At 38.4% G+C, this 27,859-nt stretch overlaps 1 protein-coding gene across 3 annotated transcripts in view; it reads right to left on the bottom strand.

Moving 5' to 3' along the window:
- Nucleotides 1-27,859, bottom strand: part of SNX24 (sorting nexin 24) — an 80,691-nt gene that overhangs the window by 13,108 nt on the left and 39,724 nt on the right. For all 3 annotated transcript variants that reach the window (XR_002433321.1, XM_021380355.1, XM_021380356.1), the window contains exons 2-3: nt 23,231-23,314; nt 18,786-18,890 (exon numbers count right to left, since the gene is read on the bottom strand). Coding sequence is in view for 2 of the 3 variants with exons in the window: in XM_021380355.1 (XP_021236030.1) it covers nt 18,786-18,890; nt 23,231-23,314 (189 nt within the window). In the remaining variant the exon portion in view is untranslated. The remainder of the gene's footprint in view (nt 1-18,785; nt 18,891-23,230; nt 23,315-27,859) is intronic.

The following is a 27,859-nucleotide window of genomic DNA, read 5'->3' as shown; positions in this document are numbered from 1 at the left end:
TGTTTTGACTTTTTTTTAAAGTTTTGAGTCTTTCCAACAGAAAATGTGGTGCCGAATAAGGACTGCAGGCTACTTTGTTAGAATTTGCAATGTTGTAAGAGTAACTGTAAGGGAACTGGTATGCTTAGTTTTAAAAATTCAGACACGTTGCATTTTAATCATCTTAAACAGAAAACACCACATTGCATTTGCAAGATACTTACTCATCTTCAGCAGAAAATGCAAGGCAAAAATCTCTTTAATCTTTCGCTGAATAATTAATACAATAACAATTTACTTTGATATCCAAATTCTGGAGCTAATGAGGTGGCTTCTTAGACAAAAACAATGAAGCACAAAGTGAGTTTTGACCACTTACACACTCAGAAATGCAAGACAGGGCAGCTGAGAAAACAGAAGTTAGCTCTAATAGTATAAATAGATAGCACAGGAATATAATAACAACATAAGGGTATTTGTTTTAATTTGTGATAGCAACTGGTTTTCTCTAGAAACACTGTACACAGAAAATTCCATTTAAATACACCCAACTTTTTCCAGATCACATCAAATTAACGTCTGCTTGTAATAGTTCTTATGTTTAAAACATTTCCCTAGCCCCATAGGAGGGCAAGATCCAATCAACTCATAACAATGCGGTAAATGCTTGGCTGACAGCATTACACATTGATTCTAAAGCATCTGCTTTCTGAAGAAACACTAGGGTTTGCTCCCTTTGAAAAACATTCCTTGGACTCTTCTTTCCATGTTAAACGAGACCAAGGACTTCCCCCATGCTCTCAGCAGCACTACTCTTCCTGAAACAAGCCTGTTAGTTAAGTGCCATGTTTTGTTCTAGGACAACCATTCCTCCGCTCTATTCATGGTGCTTTATGATATACCTGCATCCCATTAAAATCCGTCATATTTATCGCTTTTTAATCCCTTAGTGCCACAACGCTGGACTAAAATCCCTTTCAAACACACTTTCAGCTCTTTTTGCCACCCCGCCATCTCTCAGAATGATCCAACAGCAAATCACCGAAGTCTTCACTCATCAGTGAAACCAGCTGTGTGCAGAACCCAGCCCGGCACATCGCAGTGTGATTTTGTCTTGCAAAGGAGCTGACAGTCTTCGCACAAATAAGAAAAACTACGTGTAAATTAAAAAAAAAATAATACACAAGCTAAGAAGTTAGGTGAAGATTTTGTGATAGCAAATCCTGGATGCTTTCTGCAATTTTAGGCGCTTGCTTGCTCACAAAGTCAATCTGCAGCGAGAACAGCCCTTATCATGAATTAATGTTACTGGAAGTGCTAGGATTAGACAAAGTAACTCTCCCTTTCTCAGCAACCACGCACAGCCTGCTTTTTGTTTTCATAATGCTGCTAAGAGAGTTACAAGGTTTTCTACTTTTTCTTATTCACTTCCCGCCTCCCTCAAGAAAAAAACCTTACCGAAAAAAAAGAAAAAAAAACAGCCAGGAAAAAAACCCTTCCCTCCCTTCCTATTTTCAAGCCCACCACCTTGGCAAAAAAGCTCTCACCTCTCTTTCAGTGAAATGAGCGTGCCCTGTTACATGCTGCTCTGTAACTATAGGAGCAAATCAATAGCAGCTGAATGCCATCTGCTTCGGCAGCAGAACAGCACCAAAAGTGTGAGCAATGCATCTTCGCTTATTGAAAGGTTATTTTATGCAAGTAAACAATTCATCGTCTTCTTGCACGCTTGATGCTCATTTACCACTTTTGATCAATAAAATATGCAAAACAACAAAAAAATTGAATCCTAAGAGTAGTTCTGATGCCACTGTGATAGTTAATCAATATCAGGTCTCTGTTCAGTAAGGCAGGCAGTAGGGTAACTCCTTTATTGCATGAACCCTGGAAAACGTGTGGAAATGTGTCTAGTTGCCTCTAATGTATGATCTGAGTGAGAAACACAACTTCTGCCCTTCAAATTAAAAAATGGGGAATGAAACTGAAAACACTGCTTCAATTTCCTGCCTTACTATGCAGAGGGCACTTAATCAGCCTGCCTGATGATTTGTTGCACAGAACCTGCCGCTATGCTGTTAATTGAGCTATATCACCATTAACACAGATACTTGGTTAAATAAAAGCCATTACAAGGCACACGCTGGACAGGAACCCACTGAAACTGCTCCCCCTTATTAAGTCTTGGTTTTCAATGTATTTATGTTTCAGGTGAGCTCAGTTTTTCTGTTAAAAACAAACTGCTGTGGGAATTTCTTTTGCACAGTGTTTCTTTTAGTCAGACCACAAACTGCCTTATTACATTAAGCCTCCTGACAATTGATTCAAGTAGAATACTTCTCTCCCACCAAAGAAAACAACATCATTTTTACAGATATTGCAGAACAAACCCACCAATTTAAACGGTTTCCAAAAATAACACAAAGTACTTGAAATAACAGCTATTAATCACAAAGGCTCTCTTCTCCAGCGAGCTCTAACCCCTGCATTAAAAAAATTAATTGCTTTCTCATTTGAACAGTAATTTTCTTGAATATGTCACAAAGACAAAGCCACAAATTGAACTGCACGCTGTATGTTCTGATTCGTGTGTTCTCCTTCTTTCCTGTTTGTATGCAGGAATGCAATTATTCGAGCACAAGGCCTTTACCTTAAGCATAGGAAAGCTTTTGGACCCTTCAATAAAATAGTATCTTACCTTCACTTAAGAGAACAGCAACAAAAGAAAGCATATTTTCTACATATTTGCAACACAGACACATCCCAATGCCTTGCCCATGGACTTTCAGGAAAAATGTATTAAAATGAGCCTAATCAGACTGCACAAAAAGAAACTTCCCATTAAAAATCCCATCAAACAAGACAACTGTATGAACATATCCATAAATACACAGGCAGAGAATTTTTATGGCAATTGCTGGTAATTACTAAGGTACACAATCATGTGCATGAAAAAAGTCCTTCTGATCAACCACAGAAACATATTAAACAAGATACACGTGGGGTGTGGGTTTATCTAAATCTGAACGAGACTTCAGTCTTTTCATCTTGTAATCTTCTGAGAACCCAAACCTTTAGCTGCAATAGATAGCTGCCCGGAGCACGGAGCAAGCTCATTCCACATGCCTTCTTCAAAAACACATATGAGCTGATATGAACTCCAATATACAGTTTGATCACATTTATAGAAGCCAAAGCAATTTTGATCAAATTAATAATACAGAACATGGCAGCAAAAGTGCAGTAGCTTTGAGTCAATGACCCAACTAGCAGCAAGGGTATAATTTAAAGTCAGAAATTTCCAGTGCATGCACCGTTAGCCACAGTGAACCTGTTACTGCTCTAAAGGGAATTGTTTGCCTCTTATTAGATTTTCTACAGCACAGCCATAAGTGATAAATGTACTGCTGTACTCACTGTCAAGTTAATCAATGCTGCCAAAGTTTTGTTGACCTAACAGTAATCCATAAAGTGAGCGGCATTTTCTCTATCCCTATGACATCTCGGTCCTCAGTGGGGATACAAATCTTACAACAGCATCTTAAAAAAAAAATGAAAAAACAAAGCAAAGCAAAGGGCGGGGGAGGCATCTTGAAAATTCTGTCTCTAAATTAGCAGATGGAGAATTCCTTGTCTCTCTGAGAAATCGCTTAAAAATGAAGGCCTCACAGCGTGTTCAGTTTGACGGCTAAAATACTAGCAAATGAATAACTTCACAGAAGATAAAGCCTTGCCTACTAAAAGGAAAATAAAGAACAGCATCGGGAGTCTTCTGAGGAAACAGTTGTGAACACGATGCACTTGTGACGATAGGTTAGTGCTCTGGTTCAAACACAGCAATTCTGAAGACAGTAATGTGAAAGCAATAATAAAAAATCGCCACCAATAAAACTTCTCTATTGCTGCATCTGGCTGTAACTCAAGATCCATGAGAGGAACCACCACTGAAAAGAAGAAAAAGTCAGGAAACAATCCCGGGTAGAACAAGCTGCTCTATAAACAAACTGCTGCCATGCTCTCACAAGCAATTATAGACATATGAAATATGAATCGCCATTGATTTTTCTTCTAGAGGTCACTCTGCTCCATGTTTTACGCACTCTAGGCATTTATTTGGGTGGCAAACTGACAAGTTTTTACAGAATTAACGGAGCAATGTAATCTTTGCTCAATCACAGGTACTTCATTATGGTTCTGTTCTTTGACATGTATCCCTCCCAAAACTCACCAGCAAGGGATTCCTTGATAAAGGTGAGAACAATGCAATTACCTGAGAAAAGAAACAATCCCAACTTGGTCAGCGAATGCTTATTTACCTCCTCTGTGCTGATGGCAGACAAGCAGCACCAGTGGGAGGTTGTATGTATTATAGCATACAGCTCTGCAGATAAGGTTCTGATTTGGCTAAAATTCTCCATATTCCATATTATTAAAGGAGGGATGTGTTCTCTCCAAAGGAGAAGTAAGACTGCGAGTGAGCTCCCTAATGGAAGTAACATAGCTACCTGGATTTCTGTTAAAACTTACCACAACACTAAAACAGTGCAAGAAGGCTGAGCTGCTGTCTATAAATAAAGTGTTTTTGATACTATCTTCCTACTTAGCAATTGCTTTATGCTCCTTAACCAGCAACTGGAGGACTACTTTATTTTGGACAGTAAAACTCACCAATGAGTTTGAAACTGGGAATCATTAGTTTATCAAACACATATTCTAGATTTTTTAGACAGAAATTTTTCTTTACTTCTATCATTCATTTTTGGTCTCTGGGTTTCCCAAGGAAGAAAAACTTGCAAAAAGGTTGTTGTACCATTCACTAAATGAAATTTAAAACAAAACCAACAATCCAGAAAAACTGGGAAGAAGCTGAATGAATCCAATATACATTTAAAAATGGCAACGTGCTGACTGAGAAACAAGGTAAATACAATACAGGGAAAATAATTTAGATGCCTCCATCTACACGTTAACAAGACCAACCTCTCCACCTGTCCACTACCTCAACATCAACCAGCTGGTCAGATGCTGTACTCCCCTCTGATTTCCTTGGTGAATATGACCCCTTTGAAATATCTGGGCAGAATGAATTCCCCAAATTAGAACAACTGGGATATTTTTATTTCTACTTTTGGTCAGAGTCAATTTATTTTCAGATGCCAAGCATGGCCGCCAGACCAGACTGAAATGCTGGCTCTACTTATACATGATTAATACCGTTCCCAGATATCTGCATTCAACTATAATCATTGTCAACCAACTGCATCATTAGAGCACAAATTCACCATAAAATCTACCAGCCCTTATTTCCAATACTAAAATGATCCCAATATGCAATTGTAACTTACTCTTCCAGTATGTGTCCTCATCATTTCAATGTTTAAAGCTGGATAATTATTAAGGTTGTATGAGCTGATTGAAAAGTGGCAATAAAGATATACACCTGTACAGCGAATAGCACTTATAAACAGTATATAAACTTCTAATTGTGAAGTTATATAACTCCTGCTGTTCAAAACTATTAGCAGGTGTCACCGCATGACCTTGATTCAGAGTCCAAATACACAGAAAAACTTTTGATGGGCTAATGTAGAGACAAATGCTAAACTGCTGATGGCTACAAGGCTGCAAATTGTGAATTCTGTGCACAGATTCTGCTCCACTGCAGCTTTACTGAAGAGTTTTGTTGCACTATGAGTCCTTTCGAAATGTTAAATTAGAGATTTTCACCACTGGACTTGGTGTGACGGCTGGATCCCATGCTGAAAAGCACACCTGGAAATCTGGATGTCCTGACATCTGGAGAAACTGGGAGAGGTTTCACTCTTCTAAATTCCTTGTGATGTCTTAAGGACATTTGAAAAAAACTTCCAGAAGCCAGTGTGACAGGGAGCTGTTCAGAAAACCAGTTACTGAGAGTACAACTGCGACCACCAAGTAACTCATGAGCTACAAGATTAAAGAAGGATACTGGAAACAGACTGTTCAAAGCACTATGTCTTTTGAAGCATGTTAGTTATCATCAGTACATGAGGTGATGTGACAACACGCTATCACAGTTACGAATACTGTATTTCCCTACTGCTGATGATATTCTACAAATAATAAAAAAAAGACACAAAAATTGAAGATGAACGCCCCCAGCCGGATATATGTAACTGGAATGACATTTTCTCAGAATGTTTATCAGGAAAGTTAGCACTGACCTTTTCATTTTCCTAGAATAGATGTGCCCAGTGGGTTGCAACAGCATAAGAAATAAGAATTTTATCCAACCATTTAAAAACTGTAATTCTGCAAAAGCAGGCTCCAGCCTGCTCCAGTTACTTTAAAGGCCACGGATACCCCAAAAGCTGCTGGTCTTGGACAGCAGTTTTACAAGCTCTGTCAGTCAGTGTACTTTGCTTAAGATTTGACATGATTCATGTCAACACAGAGAGCGACACAACTGAGTAAGGCAGTTCTCTAAAAACTGACCTAGAAATGAAGTCTGCTTGGTGTGGAACAGATTCTGTGTACAGTCTCCCTCTTTCTTCTTGACAGAATAAATCTAGGAGCATGTTATGCAAAAGCCTTATATACACAGCTAACACCATCAACTGAACCAACTCCAATACTTTCTTTGAACATACTAATGCTTACAGTGTATAAATATATTCAAATCCCTAGGATGACGGAAAGGATCTCTTTGCATGCAGATGTGTTCATTCTCAAAAATCAGAAGGCTCGCCCTTCACTGGAACATCCAGGCAGTTTTCCTAGAGTTTATCATTGCAGGAAATATTCAGAAGAGCCATGTGCAGAATGATGCTTACAGCATGTGCACCAATACGAACTGGCATGCAAATACAGCTGGAAGAAAGAGTCACTCTTCAAAACTCTCTAGGTATGTATCACTAGAGAGACCTGCCTGTATTAAAGAGGAATAAGAATCTAACATGCCAGGCTTAAGCTATGAAGTACAACTGCTACCGGTTATGAATGTAAACACACCATGGGTAGAGATTATGACATCTACCAGTCAGTAATGAACAACTGTGGCACAAAAACCCTGGCCACAGCAGGGAGGTTTAAGGTGCTGTTCAAGCCAAGCCATTCAATGATCCTACAAGCAGGGCTTTCTTGAGTTTTAGATACAGGTGGAGTAAATCTTGTGATTGGCTCTAGACTGTGGGATCTGTGATTTTCTCACGTCTATTACTCCTTGCACTACATTGTAAGAGAAATGTACGTAGCAAAGGTGTTGTCAAATACATTTTGACATCCCATTAATTAAGGTCTTCAAATAAGTGGATTTTAACGCTCTTGTTGTGAGGAAAAACATCTGTATCACAGATGAAATTTTTTTTTTTTGTATTTTCTGGTTACTCTCAACTCCATTTTGCTGCAACAGTGTTCCATTACATAAAATTTGCATTCATTGATAACATTGGTTTGGTCTGACTTTTATACTGAGCTTTGAACTAATTGCTCTCAATTAATCTGTTCCACTCTTTGATAGCTTATTTATCAGATTGGGAAAGATAGATTTAATGGTCCTTGCTGGAAACAAGTTCTTTAATTGGAAATACCAGAGTGTTTAGCTCACTTTGTGCTCAAGCAATTAAGGACAATTTGGAAAAGCGTTTTTCCACCTACTATTGTCTCCTTGATTAGATTTCCAAAGAAGCAGACAAAACAAATGACAATACCACCTAGCAATATTGGTTCAAATGAAAGCCTAGCAGCCAAATTACTTACTATGAGAAATGTGAACCATCCCCATCAGTTCCAATGCTGTGTTACATTCATTCTGCTGTATCTTTGCTTTCCATGTACATAAATGGCAAAATTTCTTTCAAAATGCATAGCTCTATGCTTTGCCTCTATACAATTATCCCTTTCCACAAATAAGCCAAATCAACAGAAGAAATTATTTTTCTTGATTAAGCTCCCACATTTCTCTTGGGATGAAACAAAACAAACAATTAATCTTTCCTTATTTGTTCTCAGAAGAACCTACATCCCTTAAATGTACGATAAGCAGGGTACCTGTGGCAGGCAGTCGGCAGCAATTAGGCTTGTGCTGAAAATGAATGAACTGGAGTCAGAATGCGTAATCTGCTGAGAGTTTCTGCAGGAGGGCAAGGTTACACCAGGAAAATTCCCTTGCTGTGGAAATACTGTTAAAAATTACCACTTGACTTCAGCATAATTAACAAGGTTTGGGAATTTATATGAACTGAGTAATTGAAAAGAATTAGCAAGAGATATATGCATTAATCTTCACCAGTTACAGCGTGCCTAATGAAATTAAGGTTCTGCCTCTACTCCATGATTTGTTTCTGCAAACTTTTTTCAACTACAGAAGAAAAAGTATATTAGATAAAATCACAACAGTTACCAGTAATTTAAAAAAAGAAATTGCAACATAAACCTAACTTTCCTTTATTATATACCTTTATTACGTTATATACCTTTATCTATATATCTTTCCTTTATGTATTATACATCTTGCAAGATTTTCTTTTATGTAATTCATAGTATTTACCACAATGAGAAACTCTATGAAAGTTTCTGGTATCAACATCCACAGCAAAAACGCACATCACAATTAAAAGTTTACCATTATTTAGTAACACATATTTATTTGTAAATGTGCGTTCACTTAAATTCAAGTCTGTCTCAGTCAAGACATTCTACAGTCAATAGCTTCAGTAAAATGAGCTTTTTTTTTTCTTTTTTTTTTTTTACTCTTAGAAAGAAAATTAAAAGCAAGTAATGCTGATGTGTTCAAAGACTGTGTTAGTAGAAGATAAGGAGCATCATCCACCCACAACCTATCTAAGGAAAACGAGTGTTGTCCACACTTCAGCCAGACCAGTTACTAGTCTGTGCCCTTTACATGCAATATTCATTTTAGGTAGGAAAGGACCCATCAGATCACCAGTTCCACCCTTCACCTAACACTGTCAAATCCACTGCTAAACGTTCCCCTAAGTGCCACGTCCACAGACCTCTTAAATACTTCCAGGGACAAGGACTCCACCACGTCCGTGGACAGTCTGCTTCAAAGCCTGACTGCCCTTCCTGTGAAGAAATTCTCCCTGATATTCAATCTATACCTCCCCAGCACAACCAGAGACCATTGCTTTGTGTCCTATCATTTGTCACTTGAGAAAGGAGGCTGACACCCTCCATGCTGCAACCTCCATTCAGGGCAGTTGTTGAGAGCGATGGGGTCTGCCCTCATCCTCCTCTTCTCCAGACTAAACAATCCCAGTTCCCTCAGCAGCTCCTCATAAGACTTGTGCTGCAGACCCTTTACCAGATATAAACAATGCTAGATTAAAACACGGAAGTTATCACACACTTCAAAGTGAAAAACTGTCAGAATAATTTTATCATTCAAACTTTTATTCAGCTTTCTTAAAGATGTATTAACTGTTGCTTACATGATCCCATACTACTTTTTGCCCCCCAGAGCCAGTTCTTCATCCAAAGTGCAGAATAAATGGCATTCAGTTATTCAGAGTGTATTCACTATTCTGTTTTCTACCTCTCACCTTCAAATATGTTCTGACATGTGAAAATTCAAATCCTGCTATAAGGACAGATTTATTCATTTCTTCATGTACTTTTCCTCTATGCCCACATGCAGTTTACAAATACCTAAAGAAAATTAATGAATGGCCTTCAGTCACACAAAGAGTGTAGGCAAAAGACTACAACTGGATTGCATGATGGCAATGATTTGGCAAATGTAGGTGTAAACTACTTGTTAATTTAAGGCCACATACTACTGAATAATCATAACAGACCATTGTGTATTGCACTACACATGCAGTAATAAAATACTCTGTCACTAGAAAGTATTTTTCCCTTCATTAGCAATTCATTAAGTAACTTTGCAGATTGATTTTGAAGAAAAAGCCCATAAGACTTAACTGGCCTTGAAAGTACAATTTAAAAAAGCAGTAATCATTTGTACACCAAAAAAGAAAAAAAAATCAGCTTACGTAAAGCAACACGAAGTAGAAAATGAAAACATGTTTAAAATATTATGTACTGGTGAAAAAGTGGGAGCAACTGTCATTCTACCATAGTACTGGGCTGGGATAATAGCTGACCTAACAAGAATTGCATCTCTCTCCTTCCTTTACTACAATGGACAGAAGTTGTTTGACTGTTTTTTTTGTTTTTTTTTTTTTTTCCCCTAAACAAACTCATACAAATCTATTAAATATTTATAAAAGAAAATTGAAAATGTAAAATCTACATGTTAAATGAAGAGTTGCCTTCATGATCACGGTCACATTTTTTTCTTTCATCATGGCTAAATAAGGTGAGATACTCAAACTTTCTATTGCTTTCGAAGGTATCTTGGATATTAGAATGACTGAGTCAGCAGACTGTCACAGTGAGCCACAAAATGGGGACTCCAGGTTTAACATCCCTCATCTTGCTTTTACAGGCTGTGACATATGGGGCAAAGAACTTCATTTCTTTCTCTTCCCTCAAAAATCTTATGGTTACTTTGAGCATACGCAGGTCACGATGGAGACCATTTCTCACTGTATATACAATACACAGTACATACACTTTGATGTTCATTAAACTTAGGCAACAGTGAGTGACACTACAGCATTATGAGATACAGTATAATGAAAAGAGAAAACTGCTTATATATGGTTTTGAAATTCTTCATGACTTCTAATATAAATTTTGCTTTTAAGTGAGTAAAATTTACTTTGATCAGCTCTGACTTAAGAGGAGAATGAGACAAAAAACCATGGAGCATAGTTCTATATAGCAAAAAAACCCCACAGATTATTGAAGATGAAGGAAAATACACAAATCATAAAATACAAAGTACCACCACTTAAAAAGCAGAAACAAAATCAGGTAATTTTCCTAAGCATGCTTCACACAGTCTTTAAACATTGCTGTAGGAAACATTTGCAAACAGAGATTGTTATTAGAAAGCTCTCCTTTAAATTATCCGCAAAATTAATCTTGCTTTCCCCTCTTGTTTTACAGCTCCTCTAAGCCAGTATGCAAGTCCGCATCTGCCAGACACACTCCCTTAAAACCCACAGCCACTGAAAACCAGCTATGTATCTGTACCACCAAAGACACACGTATGCACAACAGAATCTTAAAAGAGCTGGTCTTAGCAATGATGGATTTAAGTTATTAACCGATCAAAAAAAGATGGATGGTGGTCTGCTTTTCTTAATCTACATCATCATCTAGATCTATTTAAAGATATGTGGTACACTAACAAACTTAGTTAAGGTTTCGATAAAATCAGTAGAATAATCTGCCCTGTTACATTGAGACTGTATCGATCAATAAAATCACTTGTACTAGGAAAGTACTGTTAAGTACTGACAATCCCAGCCATTAATATTATTTAACACTCTGCTCACAATCTTTAATAAGGACAAAGAACATTTTGCCTTTTTATACTTGTCATACCATTGCTTTTATAGCTCCTTACAGGTGGAGTTCAACCTCGATTACTGTAGACTAAATGGCATTAGAGAAAGACGACACTGATTAATTTTGGATAATAGAGAGAATTTTCATTGTGATTAATGGATCTGTGTGTTTCAGCCTCCTTTCCAGCAAGACATGAGTTAAATCTTATTTCACTGCTTCCAACTTTTACTTGCAACTTTCTAAAACTAGACTCTTTCCTCTTGATGTATTCATCTGCATTTAAAAGAAAACTGCTTCCCAGAAACAGCAATCAGGAAGATAAGTATCTGTTCTGGACTTGATGGGATTTTTTTTTTTTCTGCAAATAAGCCAATTTGGTGTTAAATTAGTTAGAAATAGATCCCAACAGAGAATGCGTACATAGGACAAAGGGGAGGATGGCTTCTACAGAAATCTTTGTGGTGATTAATGAATGACATAAGGAAGTCAAAGTGAATTCTATCCAGCTCTTGCTCTCAGATATGGTGAAAGGTTAAAGAGAAGCACAGTGAGAAAAAGCCCACAGATGAGACATGCACAGAGTAAGGTGGAGAAGAACAAAAATAGGCCCACATTTTGCACAGAAGTTTCAACTTTTGAAATTTCTTCCTATGCGTTCAGCTTCTAAATATAAAGCCAGATACCTATCACATGCAAAGTAATTATCCCCAAAGTTGCATTTAGTACTGTACCCCATCTCCAAAAGTGGCTGTGAGAAATGGTTACCAAGGAAGAGCATAAATGAGCAGGACTAGCATGAGATACTTTCCCTCAATAGTCTAGCAGCATCAAAAGTTATTTCCAAGTCACAGACTTTCTATGATAAGTGTGAAGTCTTCCATGAACTTTTCCAGTCTTCCCTTGAAAGTTTCAACTTTATGCACTCTCAGTACCTTTTTGTATTAGCATATAGGTATTCAGGAATAACTCAACTCTTGATACAGAGCGCATTTCTCAGAATATGAAGGAAGGACAATTGTAATGAATACTAAAATTGACAGAATGGATACACGTCATTAATGAAGAACACAGAAATAAAATTTGAATAGCTGAATGATCATTGAGCAGTTCTACGATCATTTTGCCATTACAGTTATAGAACTAATTAGCAACCAACAGTTTTCGTTGGGCAAAAGCAAAACAATCTCTCTCAGAAGTACACTTATCACATACAGAGATCTCAATATTTCTAAAAAGCTCCAACAGCACAGGTTAAGTACATTCTACAGTCATTATTTTTTATTTCTTCCTTTCTTTCTTTTTAAGGTAATTAAAGGTCAAGAACTGTTTCTGTTATTAAGCACAAACAGAATATTCCTGATTCCAGTTTTCTATGCTAGCTTCTTACAACCCACTAACCAGGATATCCCTCTCTTTATGTGACAAGTCCAGCTTTTTTTCCTCTCCTTGAAGATCTCAGGCTGAGTTCTATATACTACCATGAAACGCTTTTCCATCCATTTTACAAAGAAAGAGAAACCAATAAAAAATCCTGTGATTAACTAAGAATTTGTGCTTCCTCACTTTCACACAGCTTCTGATCCTCCTCCAACAAAGAGTTACGAAGCAGCATTTCAGCAATAGTTATAGACAAGGATTTTTCAGAGATTAAAAAGACAAAATTCTAGACCATGCACACTGTGGAGTACTTGCAGATTGGCATCAGGAGTCTAGCTGGCTTTTCTTTGAGCAGAGACCTCTCCAATGTCCTTGAGGATGGGTAAGGCTATGAATGACCGAGTTCACATTCCTCTTTGTTAGAATTGAAAGAGGCCAACAAAAATTGAAACAGTTAAGCAGTGAAGAACTAATGAATCTACCAGCTGATGGAGAACTTCTTTTCTTCACAATTAGATTAAACAAAACAATCCCTAGGAAACCAAATTATCTGACTCCTCAGAATGATAGTGAAAATGATTAACACTCAAAGAAAGCAGAAGATTCATATCCTTAGTTGCAATATGAAACACTGAATGAGTTTGGCAATGCTCTGCAATTGTTTTCAAATTAACAAAAACATTCCTTTTGATTTAAGCTAAAACTTTATAAGAAACAGAAACAACACAGATGAGAGTGACTCAAAAGTTTCAGAATACAAAGAAATAGTGGTGACTAAAGTTTGGTGTTCGGGTTTGGTTTTTTTTTCGAGCTAGAAGTTATTTAATTCCCTCATTGAGATTGTCTAGTTAGAAAAGAGTATTTGTTTATTCACGTATTTTAACTTTATCACAAGCAATTTAGCATTAATACTTACTGGAGTTATTAGAGAAAGTCATCATAGTCCATGAAGAAATGACATCTTGGGCCAAATTTTCCATAAGATACTTTATCTTCTGCAGTCACCAATTGCAGAAATATATTTTTTTTCCTTCTGCATTTGCTATTGAATAGTTCCCCAAAGCAGAGTAAAAAAAATCAGTATAGTAATGAGTGATTTTCTCCTTTATATTTCTCAAGAACTTATTCCTAAAGGAATTAAACATTGTTCATCACTATTTATCCTGCTGGAAACTAAGATGGTTAAGGAGGATAGGATTAGATTCTACTTTTGAGCAGAAAAATCATAAAAGATTCAGTTTTATTTATCTTTTTTTCAGGATGGATTGGTAGTTAAAATATTCTTAAAGAGAACTGCATTTTGAAGAATACTGAAATACAGGTCAAAGTGCTTCCCAGATCTCCAGATTATTTCCTTAAACGGAAAACAAATCTCTGGTCCCGTTTCATAAACTACATAATTCATTTTGCAGATTTGGATCCCTGAAACTGCTGGAATGTCAAAGTTCATCAAGTCTTCAAGTCTCATAGCCAAGCAGCACTTCAACCAGTCTTATCTTCAGGAATCAGGACTGTTCTCTTTCCACAAAGTTCAAGAGTAAATAAAAGGCAAGTATGCTTTCTTGACCTCTGCTGAGGGAAGTATTAACTTTATGTATTACCTCTGGTTAGAGATGTACATACATACAGACCTTACATACATCCACACAGACAGACAGGTTCAGAAGGTTTACAGCCCTCAATTTTATATTAGATCCCTGCTTGTCACAGGAAGAATCTCTTCAGATCATCTGGACCACAACAAAGAAGATAAGATAGTATCCTGAAGCTCATCACAAATACGGGCCTTCTCCAAAATCTCACCATAATCAAGTAATTTCAGTGAAGACTAGCAGTGACATATTCTGATGTCGAGCTGTGGGTGCCACTTTACAGTGAACTCAGTTAACTACGCCTTTTATCTCATTGGACTGGTGATATCAACAAATGATGAGATTTCTTCTGCCCAAAGGGGTTGGAAAATATCTATTCCATTGAACTTCAAAAGGTAGGCCTGTCAAAGGGCAAATCCCTAGGCAGAGAGCCTGGATGGCAATAACATCCAGTGTCAGCTTACTGGGCCAAGGATATGACCTAACTTCAAATCAGTAGAGGGCAGATGGTTAGATCAAACTCTTCCCCATTACCAATTCACTGGAAATAAGCTCCATAAAAACTGTTCCTTCCAGGAGTACATTACACAAAATCTAATTGTAACAAATACTGATCAGATCAACAACACAGTTGCCCCAGTAACCAATTAAATAAAGCCCTCAGTGCTGCCCTTAGGAATTCTAGCATCTTCAATATCTAAAATAAAAATCCAACTACCAGTTCAGCTGGGCCATCCAAAAGATGACTTACTGAACTCAAACACAAGCAACAATGTGCAAGAGGGAGCACTAAGTGTTCTCTATCATCTTTAAATACAATATCTAAGGCTAAGTTCATGCACAGACAGTTACCAGGGATCAGCAGAGGAGTAATTGCTTAGTGCTTCATACTAACTTGCTTGAATGTTAGGGCCATATTCTGTCATTCAGTTATCTTTTCATCTGTTTCCTCATTAACAGATTAAATATAATTCTTTCTTTCACTTGTCACTTAGTTGATTGTCCATAATATTTACAAGAGTTATGTATTATTATTATGCACACTGTTTCAATAAATGCATTTGTGCTGCAAGCTGCAGCACTTTTGACCTCAGACAATGGAATTCTCTGCTTTCCTTACTACTTGACACAGAGACAGACCAAGTATTCTAATTTCATCTTTTTTATCCAAATTTCAACAATAGGAGATTACTTCATTAAAAATATGTTAAAGACTCAATACAATTAGACTATGCCAGAAAGAGGTTTGTGTGTGACTGCAATTGGCATAGAGCGTTCCTTGTCTCTGGCATAGGTTTCTCCAAGATGCAAGGTATAATAATGAGAAATTACCATATGCTGCATAAAACAAATCATTTGAAAGTAACAGCTGTGTATCTGCTCAAAATCTCTGCATGAGATTCTGACTGCTTTTGAAAAAACTACAGCAAGTAAAATAAGCCCATAGTAGTTTACCACCTGCACAAATTGTTGGTTACTAGTACTACAACTAGAACTACAACTAGTACTACATCTACTACTACTAGTACTAATGAAGGCAGTAGCCAACCTACTTTTGAAGATTAAATTCTATTAGTATAACTTCAAAATATATCAGCCACACTTTATATACACAATGCTGAATTAAAAATAGACCTAAAGTATTTGGAAATTCGATCACATTCCTACACTGTCTTGAAAATGCTTGGCACTCTGATAAGTGAACTGCCTTGAAATGAGCATTCATTTTCCTAAAATCAGGCTCCCATTATTTCAAAAGCTTAAGCTTCACTGATGATTAGTTTTGTTCATTGTTAGCAAACTGGAAATTAATGTCTTTGAAAACAACGATTTCTTTTCTTAATTTGATTTGGTATGCAAATTAGTATGGATATATACAACTTAGAGGCTGGCCTTCTTTTCATCAGATGACCACTAGTTGTCCTTTCCAGTCTTAACCACTGCACGTTCCTGTGATAGCCACCAGTGACCGAAGAGGGTAAAAGTTAATTGCATGAAGAATGAACAATCGTAAGAGTTGACTAACTCTTCCAGTAGGGGGAGATGTTCTTTTAAAGTTTAATCAGTAATTAAAAAATGCTAAGCAATCTACCCTTGTACCTTCTTAACAAAATCAACCTCATACAAGAAATAGGTGTATGTGCCTTAGCAACGATATTCTCCAAAAGACAATTGCACAAAAATCAGGAAAAAAAGGAAAGTCACAGCAATGTCTGTAAAATAAAAACACACTGATGATGCACAAACTGTGCTGACAGCCATCAAAACCAAAAAGATAAAAAAGATTTTCTTTTTCTTTTTTTTCAAACCAAAAGGACTTGGCAACTGCAATGTTTTTTTCACCCACAATAACAAACGTAGCCACTCCTGATGATATCTGAACAGTCATGGTGGTCAGGCGAAGACTCTGGTGACTGGAAAATGCAATGTTGCACCTATTTTTAAGAAGGAGGGCCCAGGAAACTGCTGGCCTATCAGCCTTACCTCTGTGCTGGGGAAGGTGTAACTGCGTCAGTGGACAAGGGAAGAGCCATTGACATCATCTATCCGGACTTCAGTAAGGCTTTTTACTCGGTCCCCCGTGACATCATTCTCTCCAAACAGGACAGATATGGATTTGACAGGTGGACAGTTTGGCAGACCAGGAACTGATTGCAAGATTGTGCTCAGAGAGGGGTGGTAAATGGCTCTGTGTCTGGATGGAGATCAGTTACAAGTGGAATCCCTCCTGAGTCAGTACTGGGACTGAAGCTCTTTAACATCTTTATCAGTGGCATCAACAGTGGCAATGGAACACCACCCTGTGAGGACAGTCTGAGAGAGCTGGGGCTGTTCAGCCTGGAGAAGAGAAGGCTTTGGGGGGACCCAACAGTGGCCTATCAGTATCTAGAGAGGGGCTATAAGAAAGAAGGGGACAGACAATTTAACAGGGTCTATTGTGACGGTACAAGGGGAAATGGTTTCTAACTAAAGGACGGAGATTTAAAGTGGATATAAGGAAGAATTTTTTAAGGGTGGTGAGGCACTGAAACAGGTTACACAGAGAAGTGGTATAGATGCTGTGTTCTTGGAGGCATTTAAGGTCAGGCTGGACAGGGCCCTGAGCACCTGATCAAGGTATAGATGTCCCTGTTTATTGCAGGGCAGTCAGACTAGATGGCCTTTAAGGGTCCCTTCCAACTCAGATGATTCTATGATTTTATGTTTCAGTTGAAAAATAATCACTGAATGTTTAAAAATAAAAATAAACTCTACTTCCAGAAACTCTCCTTATATCTCAGAACAAAAATTGAGCTGGACTTTCCTCTTTCTTTCCAACTTGCTTTTTTAAAGACTGTGAGAAGTAATACTTTCTTGCATCACATTGAAATTATTTCCTCCACCTTAAGTAATTTTCTTTGTCCTGAAAATGAGGCAGGTTCCTGAGCCTGAGTGGTGCAGGTTAACATTCATTTTCTTTGATGGCTTCTCATTGTACACTATGTTGCAGTTCACCACTTTTCCAGTTGTGCCACTGCAACTGTACATGATGACATAAATCAGATACCTGAAATAATCTGAGTAAAAACAGAATACTCTCACACTTGCCCTCCTCACAAAACTGTTACTTTTTGGCTCAGACCATTTCTGTGGTCTCCTTTAATAAAATAGTTGAAGGTGCAATGAACTGGGAATATATGTAGGGAACACCTTAATCTTGTTTTGTCACCAGAGAAATGGCTGGAGAACTATGCCACTGGGTGTTTTTAACTTACAAGAGAATAATTTTTGAAGCAATCACAGTGAAAGTAGAAATTCCATCTATTAAAAAAGGATGGGATTTATCATCTATATATTTAGATACTTGTATGTCCAAATCATTCTTGTTGGTTGCCTTTACAGTCTGGAGCAAAATGAGTGCCCAGGTAGGACACTAAACAAAGTGCCCACAGTCAGATGAATATAACATGATGAATGCTTACTTCAACTAGATGAACAGTTCAGATACAGGCATGTACAGAAGAAGGATATGACGCTGATGAGCTGCTTCTTCTGTAGTCTGTCTAAGCTGAGGTCAGTTAAATTCTCCTTCTTTCCCTTCTGTAGCACTTTTCATTGGTACAATAAAATCACATTTTGAAAGAATAACATTATTATTTTAAGTGCAGGAAAATATGGTGCCTGTAAGTTCCCTGTAGTCAGTCAGCAGCCTAGTGAGAAGCAGCCTAATCAGAAGCAAAATGCAAACAGTCCAGGTAACTAGCTGCTAGACTGGCCAAGTGAACACTGCCAGTATGGACATAACTCACTGTCCACATTTTAAATTGCTTATTGTTGAAATAGTCCATTTCATACTTGAACTACCTACAAATGCTTGGGATACTACGACTCTGAAAAGGTATGCTGTTTTTACTTCCACACCAGCATGAGGAGACTCACCTGCAAGTACAACTCCAAGCCTTGTCGCCTCTGCTCCAGGACCTTTGGGACCCAGTTCCTCACGTGCTTTGAGGGAATCTCTGGAGTCCTTATGCACTTCTTGAGCTGAAAAAAAAGAAATCCAGACAAAAAGAAAGGATAACAATGCCCCTCTAAAGTAAACATGTTTATGTTAGAGATGAGAGGCAGTTTCAGTAAAATAGCCACACCTAAAGGAAAACAGCACAGCAACCAAGATACTCACCAATCAAGTTCAACTCATGGAAATAACAACTGACTTACTTAAGCCTCTTCATTCCTACAGGCTACAGTTAAAAATCTCTATGTTCAGCTGCCCTTTTCAGTGAACAGAAAGCCTAGCACAACTTGTCATTAACAGCATTACAACCGAACAGCAGCAGCTACTTCAGAATACTTGAAATGAGGAACCCTGCCACACCAATCACACACTGGAGCCAGACAGTTACCTGGCTGCAGCTGAGCAGGCAGCTGAGCAGTGGAGGCTGAAGGATAACTAAAGCAAAGCAGTGGCAGCCTCAGACTCCCAGTGACTCTGGTGACTTGCAAGGCTGAGCCCTGGGAAAACACTCAAGAGGCCCAGAAGCAAGGGCTTGACCTAGCTCAGAGCAAATAACAGTGAATGAGGAAGGAGCACCTAGCACCCAGCAGTGGGATTCAGCACCCATCTCAGCCTTAAGCACCCAAAGGAGATAGAAGATACAACATTAAGTCCCTCTTGTGCTTCATTTCCTCATTAATTGACTTTGCGTGATACCTTACAATGTCACTGCATCGTACACAGCCTGGTGACGAAACACCTCAATCATTTCTAACTCCAGTTGTAGGCATTTATGTACAAGTGGGGGAAGGAGGAGAGCTAAATGTTTTCCTGGAATCAAGAAAGCAAGATATTCATGCCCTCAAATTGCACCAGAGGACTGGCAGTTGTGTTAAATAGCTTACAGTGAAAAACAGCAAGACTGCCACGGAATATACTTTCAAGAGAGCTCCACAACTGTTCCTCTAAAGATTCCCACACATAATCTTTTATAGATATATGCAGAAATATGTGTGTGTATGCATAAAAGAGAGCAGACAGACAGACACAAATATCTATTATGACAGCAGTAAGAATTCTTTTTCTAGAGCACCGTGTTTTTTTCAAAACCAGCCAATATTAACATTTTCCTCATATCTACAGAGCAAAAACAGTAACTGGAATAGGCTTCATTGCATTTTAATAGGAGGTGACATTGGACATTCTTTCTGTTGTATATTGCCTCTGAGTAAATCTGAGGCAAGGGAGGCAAGGAAAGAAACTCAAAATTGACTTTGACATGCTTACCCATGGGAGACTGAGAATTTACATTTCATCTTTGAGATTGCTGAGATGTCACTATAGGAAAAAGCAGTGCCAACATATCAACGTCTCTACAATCACAAGAAACGAAGCTCCAGAGCAGAAATCTCAATCGCTCTGGAAACATTTTGCAACTTCTTCATTTCTTAACAGTGCTAGATTACAATTTAACAAGAAATGAAAATGAAACCTGCCCAAACTCATGTACATTTACTGAATGCCCCTAAAGCCAAAATACAAAATCCAATTTTTCCACTAGACCAGGTTGCTCACAGCCCTGTCCAGCCGGGCCTTGAATGCCTCCAGGGAGAAGGCACCCACAACCTCTCTGGGCAACCTGTTCCAGTGTCTCACCGCCCTCACAGTAGGGAATTTCTTCCCAATATCTAGTCTAAATCTACCCTCTTCCAGTTTAAAACCATTTCCCTTCATCCTGTCGCTGCATGCCCTTCTAAAAAAAATCCCTCCCCAGCTTTCCCGAAGCTCCCCTTCAGGTACTGGAAGGCTGCTATAAGGTCTCCTCAACGCCTTCTCTTCTCCAGGCTGAAGAGCCCCAGCTCTCTCAGCCTGTCCTCGTAGGGGAGGTGCTCCACCCTCTGATCATCTTCATGACCCTCCTCTGGACCCGCTCCAACAGCTCCACGTCCTTCTTGTGTTGGGAGCTCCAGAACTGGACACAGTACTCCAGGTGGGGCCTCATGAGAGCAGAGTATCAGCTAAGCTGTCCTTCCCTTCCTGCATGTGATGCAAGTGCAGCATGGCCTTCTCAGGAGAAGGCACAATATGACCCCTTCCCTACCCCAGCTGTTCCCAGCAGAGGCTTTATTTCTGATGCTCACCAGTCATCTCCAGTGCTAAGGGCACCTTGAATATGCAGTACATGTAAAGATACCTTTATAATTCTCAGGCACATACAGCAATGGAGAGTGGAGCTTGCCATTTGAATTAAAGAGGAAGAAGAGAATTGTACTTTCTTAAGAGCTTCGAGATTTTCTGCTTTTTCTAACACAAAACAGAGGAAGAAATGGTGAAATCATGCAATGTATTGTTAGAGAACACTTTCTCCAGTATTTCTGCAACACTGAAACCACTGAAGCAGCCTCAGATCAGGAGCTCTTCAACTCTTTGTTTACTACAAATCTAAGTGTAACTGTGGAAGAAAGAAAAATACTTCAGTATGTTGTGCCAATGTGTTGGATGCTTCGCATCTGCGCTGGAACAAATAAGAAAACCACAGCGTAACTCAGACAGACACCAAGCAGATGAGGTGTAAGATGTAACAGATTGAAAGGTGGTGCAAAGTGTATTGTTTGAATATTTTGGCTGAATATTTTGCTGCTATTTTTGGATAGAGAGAAGAGGGGCGTCCTTAATGGCTCTTCTGGTGTTCTAAGGATAATTCTCTACAGGGGGAGTTACTGCAAGGTGACAAAGCTGAGAGTGAGACTGCAGTCATTCATGACACTTGTGTGGAGCAATGAGGGGAAATTTGCAAGTAAACCAAGAGGGAAACAGAAAATGAACCATGCAACTCCAGAAATCACAGTGAAATTAGACAACAAGTACAGGAAACAATCTACTTGGATATGCATTTTAAGCATATAAAACTGAACTTTTCCCTTTTGATGTTTCCTAACTTAATGAGTTGTGTAATCTTTAGTCAATCTACTCTACTTTACTTTCATTTGTTGGATTATTTTGTGTAAAATAAAGCACACATACTGCAAAGGCTTGATCACGGTTGTATTGCTGATTCTGACACTCATATGTTACCATATTCAATGGGAACATAGGGCAAAAAAGGTGTGAGAGAGACCCGAATTAAAGCAATAAACAAGAAAATGCATTTTATAAAGTGTCATTCAGTTACCACAACTGGGGCAAGAAGCAAAAGGCCATGAAATACTAGCACATATTGATTACTGTATAGTAAAGCAAAATGTATTTGTTTATAAGACTCTTGAGAGCGAAGACACTGATACCTCAATAGTTTCCTTCTATTGCCCCAAGCAGGCTTATATCAACATAAAGCTGGCAAAATTCATTCTCTCTGCCACCTCTCCGCTTCCTCCCTGAATGAGACTATTCCTGAGATGGCTCAGGGATACCAAACATGCTGGTATAAGCAAGCTCCCGTGACGCTGCAGAGGCAGGAGCTGTAAGTGCCACAAGCTCTTCCCTGTGCTCCTCTGTCTTTTGCAGAGGCAGCTTTTTCATAGTGAAGAAAAGCAGCACAAGCAAAGGCAGTCAAGCCTACACGTACTCCTCCACTGCCAAACCAACAAAAGTTGACCCTGCTCCCAGGAAAGGACTGAAGCTCTTCAGCATACACGCAACACCAGTAGGCTGCTACTTTTCCAGAATTATTCTTCACAATATTTGTTCTTCATAAGGCAGAACTTCTGCAACTTCTATTGCAACTTGCCTTTCGGTAAGTTGCAATAGAAGCATCTAGTTCATCCTGGGGAGAAGAAGTTGTACCTTCCCTTTAACAGTCATCAAAACAATTAGTAGATACTCAGTCGTGAAAGAAGTAAGTTCCCTTCATATACCAGTAAGAGGACTCAGTAGACAGGCTTAAGGGATATTTCCTTTCACATTCACTGTATTGAAGAGCAGCAGAGTGAGCCAGCCTATTCAGTCTTTTTCATGCTTAGTTTCCTGGTGTGCCCAAGCTGTTGCCTCAGCTCAGCAGCTTAGCAATTCAATTTATAGATTTAACATAAATTACTTGCATAACAGAATAAAAAAAAAAAACTGTATTTCTTTGCTATAGGAATGTGCTGTATTTCACCATTTTGTAAGAAGAAAAAAAACATACTACAGATGGCATTTTAGCAATACAGTAAGTTTAAAAAAAAAAAAAACAATAGAAAAGGAGAATTAGAAATATCTGAAAAATCATCAGCCCACCACCCACCATCCTCACTTCCACAAAGTAGACAAGAACTGTTTAAGCTAAGGACTCTTTTCCAGAGACATGAATCACAATATGTATTTAAGATAAGCCATAAATGTTAACAATTTCAAGTGAGGGGAAACAATTAGAGTAAAACAAATCTGCTTCTTATAAAGAGATAATTACCTTTTTATGGAGAGCATGGAATTCACTATACCTCTTCTCCACAAAATGTTTCCTTCCACTCATTAGCACTTCTATTTTGAAGACCTGAAAAATTACAAATAATAAAAAGGACATGAACACTTTTTGCACAAACAGTTCTGTGACATGGCCGTGATTGCACATTATACCCAAAATATAGGGTGGTTCCAAAAAAGAACAACTCAAATAGGAACAGAAGCAGAAAAATGACGAATAGCTATCACAGCTGACTCTTCTATTTACAAGTTTGTTCAACAAACATACGAAAAGACAGTTCTGCTGGGACTTCACACTGTATATTAAAATCTGAATGTTAAAATACTCAGTTTCATAAATATTTAACACAGTGGGAAGTATTAAAAACAATTAAAAGATGGCAGGAACAACAACAAAAAGGCTGAAAGGAAATAATGATCTATTCTCTTTTTAGAATACGATAGTAACATGTATACAGTAAGAACCAGGAAATAAAAGCCTAATGCTGTGCATGGACAAAAAATGCAACTACCACACTGCGGGTTAATTACCTGCTAACCTACAAACTCAGACGCAGTCTCAATCAAGCTCATGCTACTATCTGTAACCCAGGGTGTGTGGGGGGAACAACAAAAAAGCCACGGCAAAGGCTTGTTTTCTTTGTATGATACATGTGACAGCTTTTGTTGCTGCCTCTGGAAGGTTGAAGGCTAGGAGAAGCAGCTCTCCAGATGCACTAATTAGTAGTCACTAACATGACACTTGCTTGATTCTCAGGTTGCAAGGTCAGTACTAAGGGCAAGTGATGAGAAATATTTTGAAGTACTCAAGAAAACATGGTCTATTAAATGAAGACAAGATCAGCAGAAAGCAATTCAAAAAAGGTGCCTGATCTTTCCAGGAGGTTTTTTTTTTTTTTTTTTTTTTTTCATTTTCTGTTCTGCTCAGAAAACGATGGAAATAATTATTTCCAGGAGAATGAAAGACAATGGTCAGGAAAGATGATTACATCAAGACCTTAGACTTGGAGCAAATGAGAGTACTTTGAAATAAATTTGCAAACCGTGTTTATGTCTGAATGCAGAAAAACGGGTTTTCTGTCGTAATGATGTCCATGGAGCATGGATCAGAGCAAACGGACAGAAATCAGGCGGGATAAACACTTCCTATTGTCAGCTGGAACCTGCCTTTCAAACACAGGTCGAAACGCGATGGTTCTCGCTGGCCAGTCAAACCACATGAGGAACAGACAGCACTTTATTCAATCCAGCCTGAAGCACATCCACCTTTGTTTGAAGGCAGGATGGATGGGACCGGAGTCACTTCACACTGATGCTTACATTCTCAAAATTAGTTCAGATCTTTGTAATCCATCAAAATAACTTGAGATACGTTCCACCTCCTTGAAAAGGACTATTTCTGTGTCCTAATCACTGCGAGCAAATGACCTTATTTGGGTGCATTGATTTTTTTTTTCCTTGTCTATTTAGACTATTTTGGGAGAACAGCTATAGGCTATTAAAGAATTCTCCTCTCAATGTGCAAAAACTCCAAGGCACCCTTAGGAATATATTTTAAGTCCAGAGTTGTAAAGAGGATCAGATGCAAAGAAAAATCAATGCAAACTTTTTTCTTTAGTCCAGGCTTAACATCCTAATTATATGAGAGGAAAACATTACTTACGTCTCATACTCTACACACTGCATGAAAGAAATAGTTCCACAAAGAACAAAATGCTTCTGATTGCACAGGAAACATGTTGCAGATAAGGAGACTCAAGGACAATTTGTGGGAAGATTGGGAAACGGAATATAAAAATACTTGAAGTAGTAGTGACCAGGTGGCCAGCTATGATGCTGCAACGGTTTTAAATTAACTAAAGCTCCAGCAATTGCTACCAACTCATGACACCCAATTACACCTCAGTCAGGTAAGAGCCTCAGCACCAATGTTAGCTCAGCTCTTCTGCTGGCTGCAGGGTGTGCCAGCAACCTGGAGACACCAAACAGGCTCCTGCCTCGGCTGCGAGCACTGCTGGGACAGGTAAACTTCCTGGGAGTCACACTCAGACTTCTGCACTCTCATTCTGATTTGAGTCATATGTGTGCAACTTCAGAGAAACCTCTTTCTGCCTAGAGACAATAGGTCTGCCATTTATGAAGGAAAACAGCTGGAACGTGGGGTAGAAGGGAACTAAAAATCCCTCTTTTGACCTTCTTTACAAAGCCGGTATCTATTTTGCTTTGTGTTTCACCATCGATAATGAATTGTATAAATGGTTTCAGAGCACCAAAAAGTATGTAGCCCTTGTTCAGCTTCCCTTTTAATCTTACCAGTACTGTTTGCATAATTTTTGCCGTGTAGAAGACATACAAGTTTACTGGGTCTTCTTCATAGAATACCTGCAAACACATAACCACAGCCTTCTGCACGCAACAATGCCGATTTCACGACCACACATCTGCTACCTTTATTCCCTCAGTTGGCTCTCTCAGAACAAACGTTTTGACTTTGCCTCCCACAGTGCAGAGCCCTTGGATTCAGTTTTAACAGCCACCTGAAATTTACAAAGACTGACAATGGACCTACCATGCATGAAGTTGAAAACTACTCTTTAAAACAAAAACAAAAGAAATAAAACAGAAAAAAAACAACCCAACCCTACAAATTATGCTTATTTACTCACAGCGGCACCTAGATGTCATAAATTTAAAGCAATTTGCAGTAAATATATTAAGTAGGCATATGTAAATGTTCTCATCTCAGACAAATTTGCATACTAAATTGAATTAAAAGGAACCTCATAAACTGCAAGTATGTGAAATACCACATATTGTGCTTAGGACTGTTATATTATTAATCAACTCTAACAGACTGCATAGATTCCAAGCTTGCCTCCTCCATGTTTACCAGATCACAGCTCACAAGAGCATCCTAATCACACAGAACTAAGTTTGTGCTGCAGTTTCATGAGGACAAGGCTGTGGGTGAGTGGCAGCAGGATTACACTGGCTTACAGTAGAGAGTGAATCTCTTCATGAATTCAGAAGAGCTACAGGCAAATCTCACAAATCTAGCTGAGGAATTGCAGGCCCTGACAGCAGAACAATGTGAGGAAACGGGTGAACACAGAGTAAAGTGCCAACATAAAGATGGAAGAACTCTGGAAATAATAATAATAAAAAAAGCAACATTGCAAGGAAATTACTTTTCTTGTAAAAATGCCCATGCTCCATGAACAGATAACTGAAAAGACACGACTTTTTGCAGGAGACAGTTAAGTGAAAAATGCAACAATTAATCATTGATTAAGACGAGTAAGATGCTTTTCCCATAGTCAGTGACATACCAGAAATTACACTGCACTGAAAGATCAGAAGCTCATGATATGATTGCAGGCTAGAAGAGGGTGCCACCATTCTGGATCTCTTCCTCACCTCTACTTTGTCTCAGTGAAATGATACATTCAGATATTTCTTCTGAATTTCCTCTCAGTGGTGGCAAGTATACCTAATTTCGCCATTTTCCAGTATTTATCAGTTCTTGAACATCAGCACACCTCCTCTAGCTGAATGACATGTTTTCAAGAGGAATAACATTTCCTGCTCCAGAAAGTGCAGCAGTTGTGCAGTATTACATAATAACTACAATGTACGAAGTAAGAGCAAACAATTGGTACTGCATCACTGTGAATTTCTGACATAGCTTAAATGGAAGAAAACAGGAGCAAATACAAAATACGCAAGCCTTTATGACCAGAGGTATTCTAAGAACACAGAGTACCATGTAGAGCTAAACTGACAGTGACCTCCTTCCCTTTTTATGCATGTCAAATGCTTATACTTGACACAAACAGCCGTCTCCTATCTTCTAATTTGATGGAAAAATACATTGCTCCAGTAATTTTGTCTCAAAAAAACAACCAACCAACGCAAAAATAGAAAAAACAACCCCACCCGAAAACCAGAAAGATGACTTTAACAAAACCAGACAAGAATGACAAACATGATCAAGAATAGGCAGGAAAACTGGCAGAGTAATGTCTCAGCTTGGCTTTCTATTATATGAGAAATACAGAGATGATACTCTAATGTTCAATCAAGGAAACCGGTTTCATTACATTTTTTATTTTTACTGCAAGTTATGACTATCATTTTGTGTATATTCATATATAGAGAAAATGAATTACAAGGTATATAAGCTTGTGAAAAATTACAGTTGAGAAAAAGGTTTGGGGCAACTTTGTTCAGAGCGAGGAGATGCAAAAACCAGAAGCAGGAAAAGAGAAGTTTACAGAAAACAGATACATTCATCTAACATTCACCAGGAGAGAAAATCCTACAGAATTCTTGTACTGTGCTTTTCTCTCTTAATAACAAACTTACCAACACTAATTCTATTTAGTACATTACTTACAGAAATAAATACATCCCTTTAGATGCTTCAGCATGCCTGACAGACTTTTGTCTGAGGAACAGATAATGCATTCAAAGTGTCAAGACACTCAGCCTTAAATCTTTGTCATGGCCATATGGAAGGATTTCCAGGACAAATGAAATGACAGCTACAGTCCACGAGGCACTAATAGGATTTCCACATCTTTAGTGTTTCATTATTGTTCAGACAATGGCACAT

Source organism: Numida meleagris, chromosome Z, assembly GCF_002078875.1.
Source record: "Numida meleagris isolate 19003 breed g44 Domestic line chromosome Z, NumMel1.0, whole genome shotgun sequence".
Taxonomy (NCBI): domain Eukaryota; kingdom Metazoa; phylum Chordata; class Aves; order Galliformes; family Numididae; genus Numida; species Numida meleagris.
Note: the sequence above shows the minus strand (reverse complement) of the source record. Positions and strands in the feature narration are given on the sequence as shown.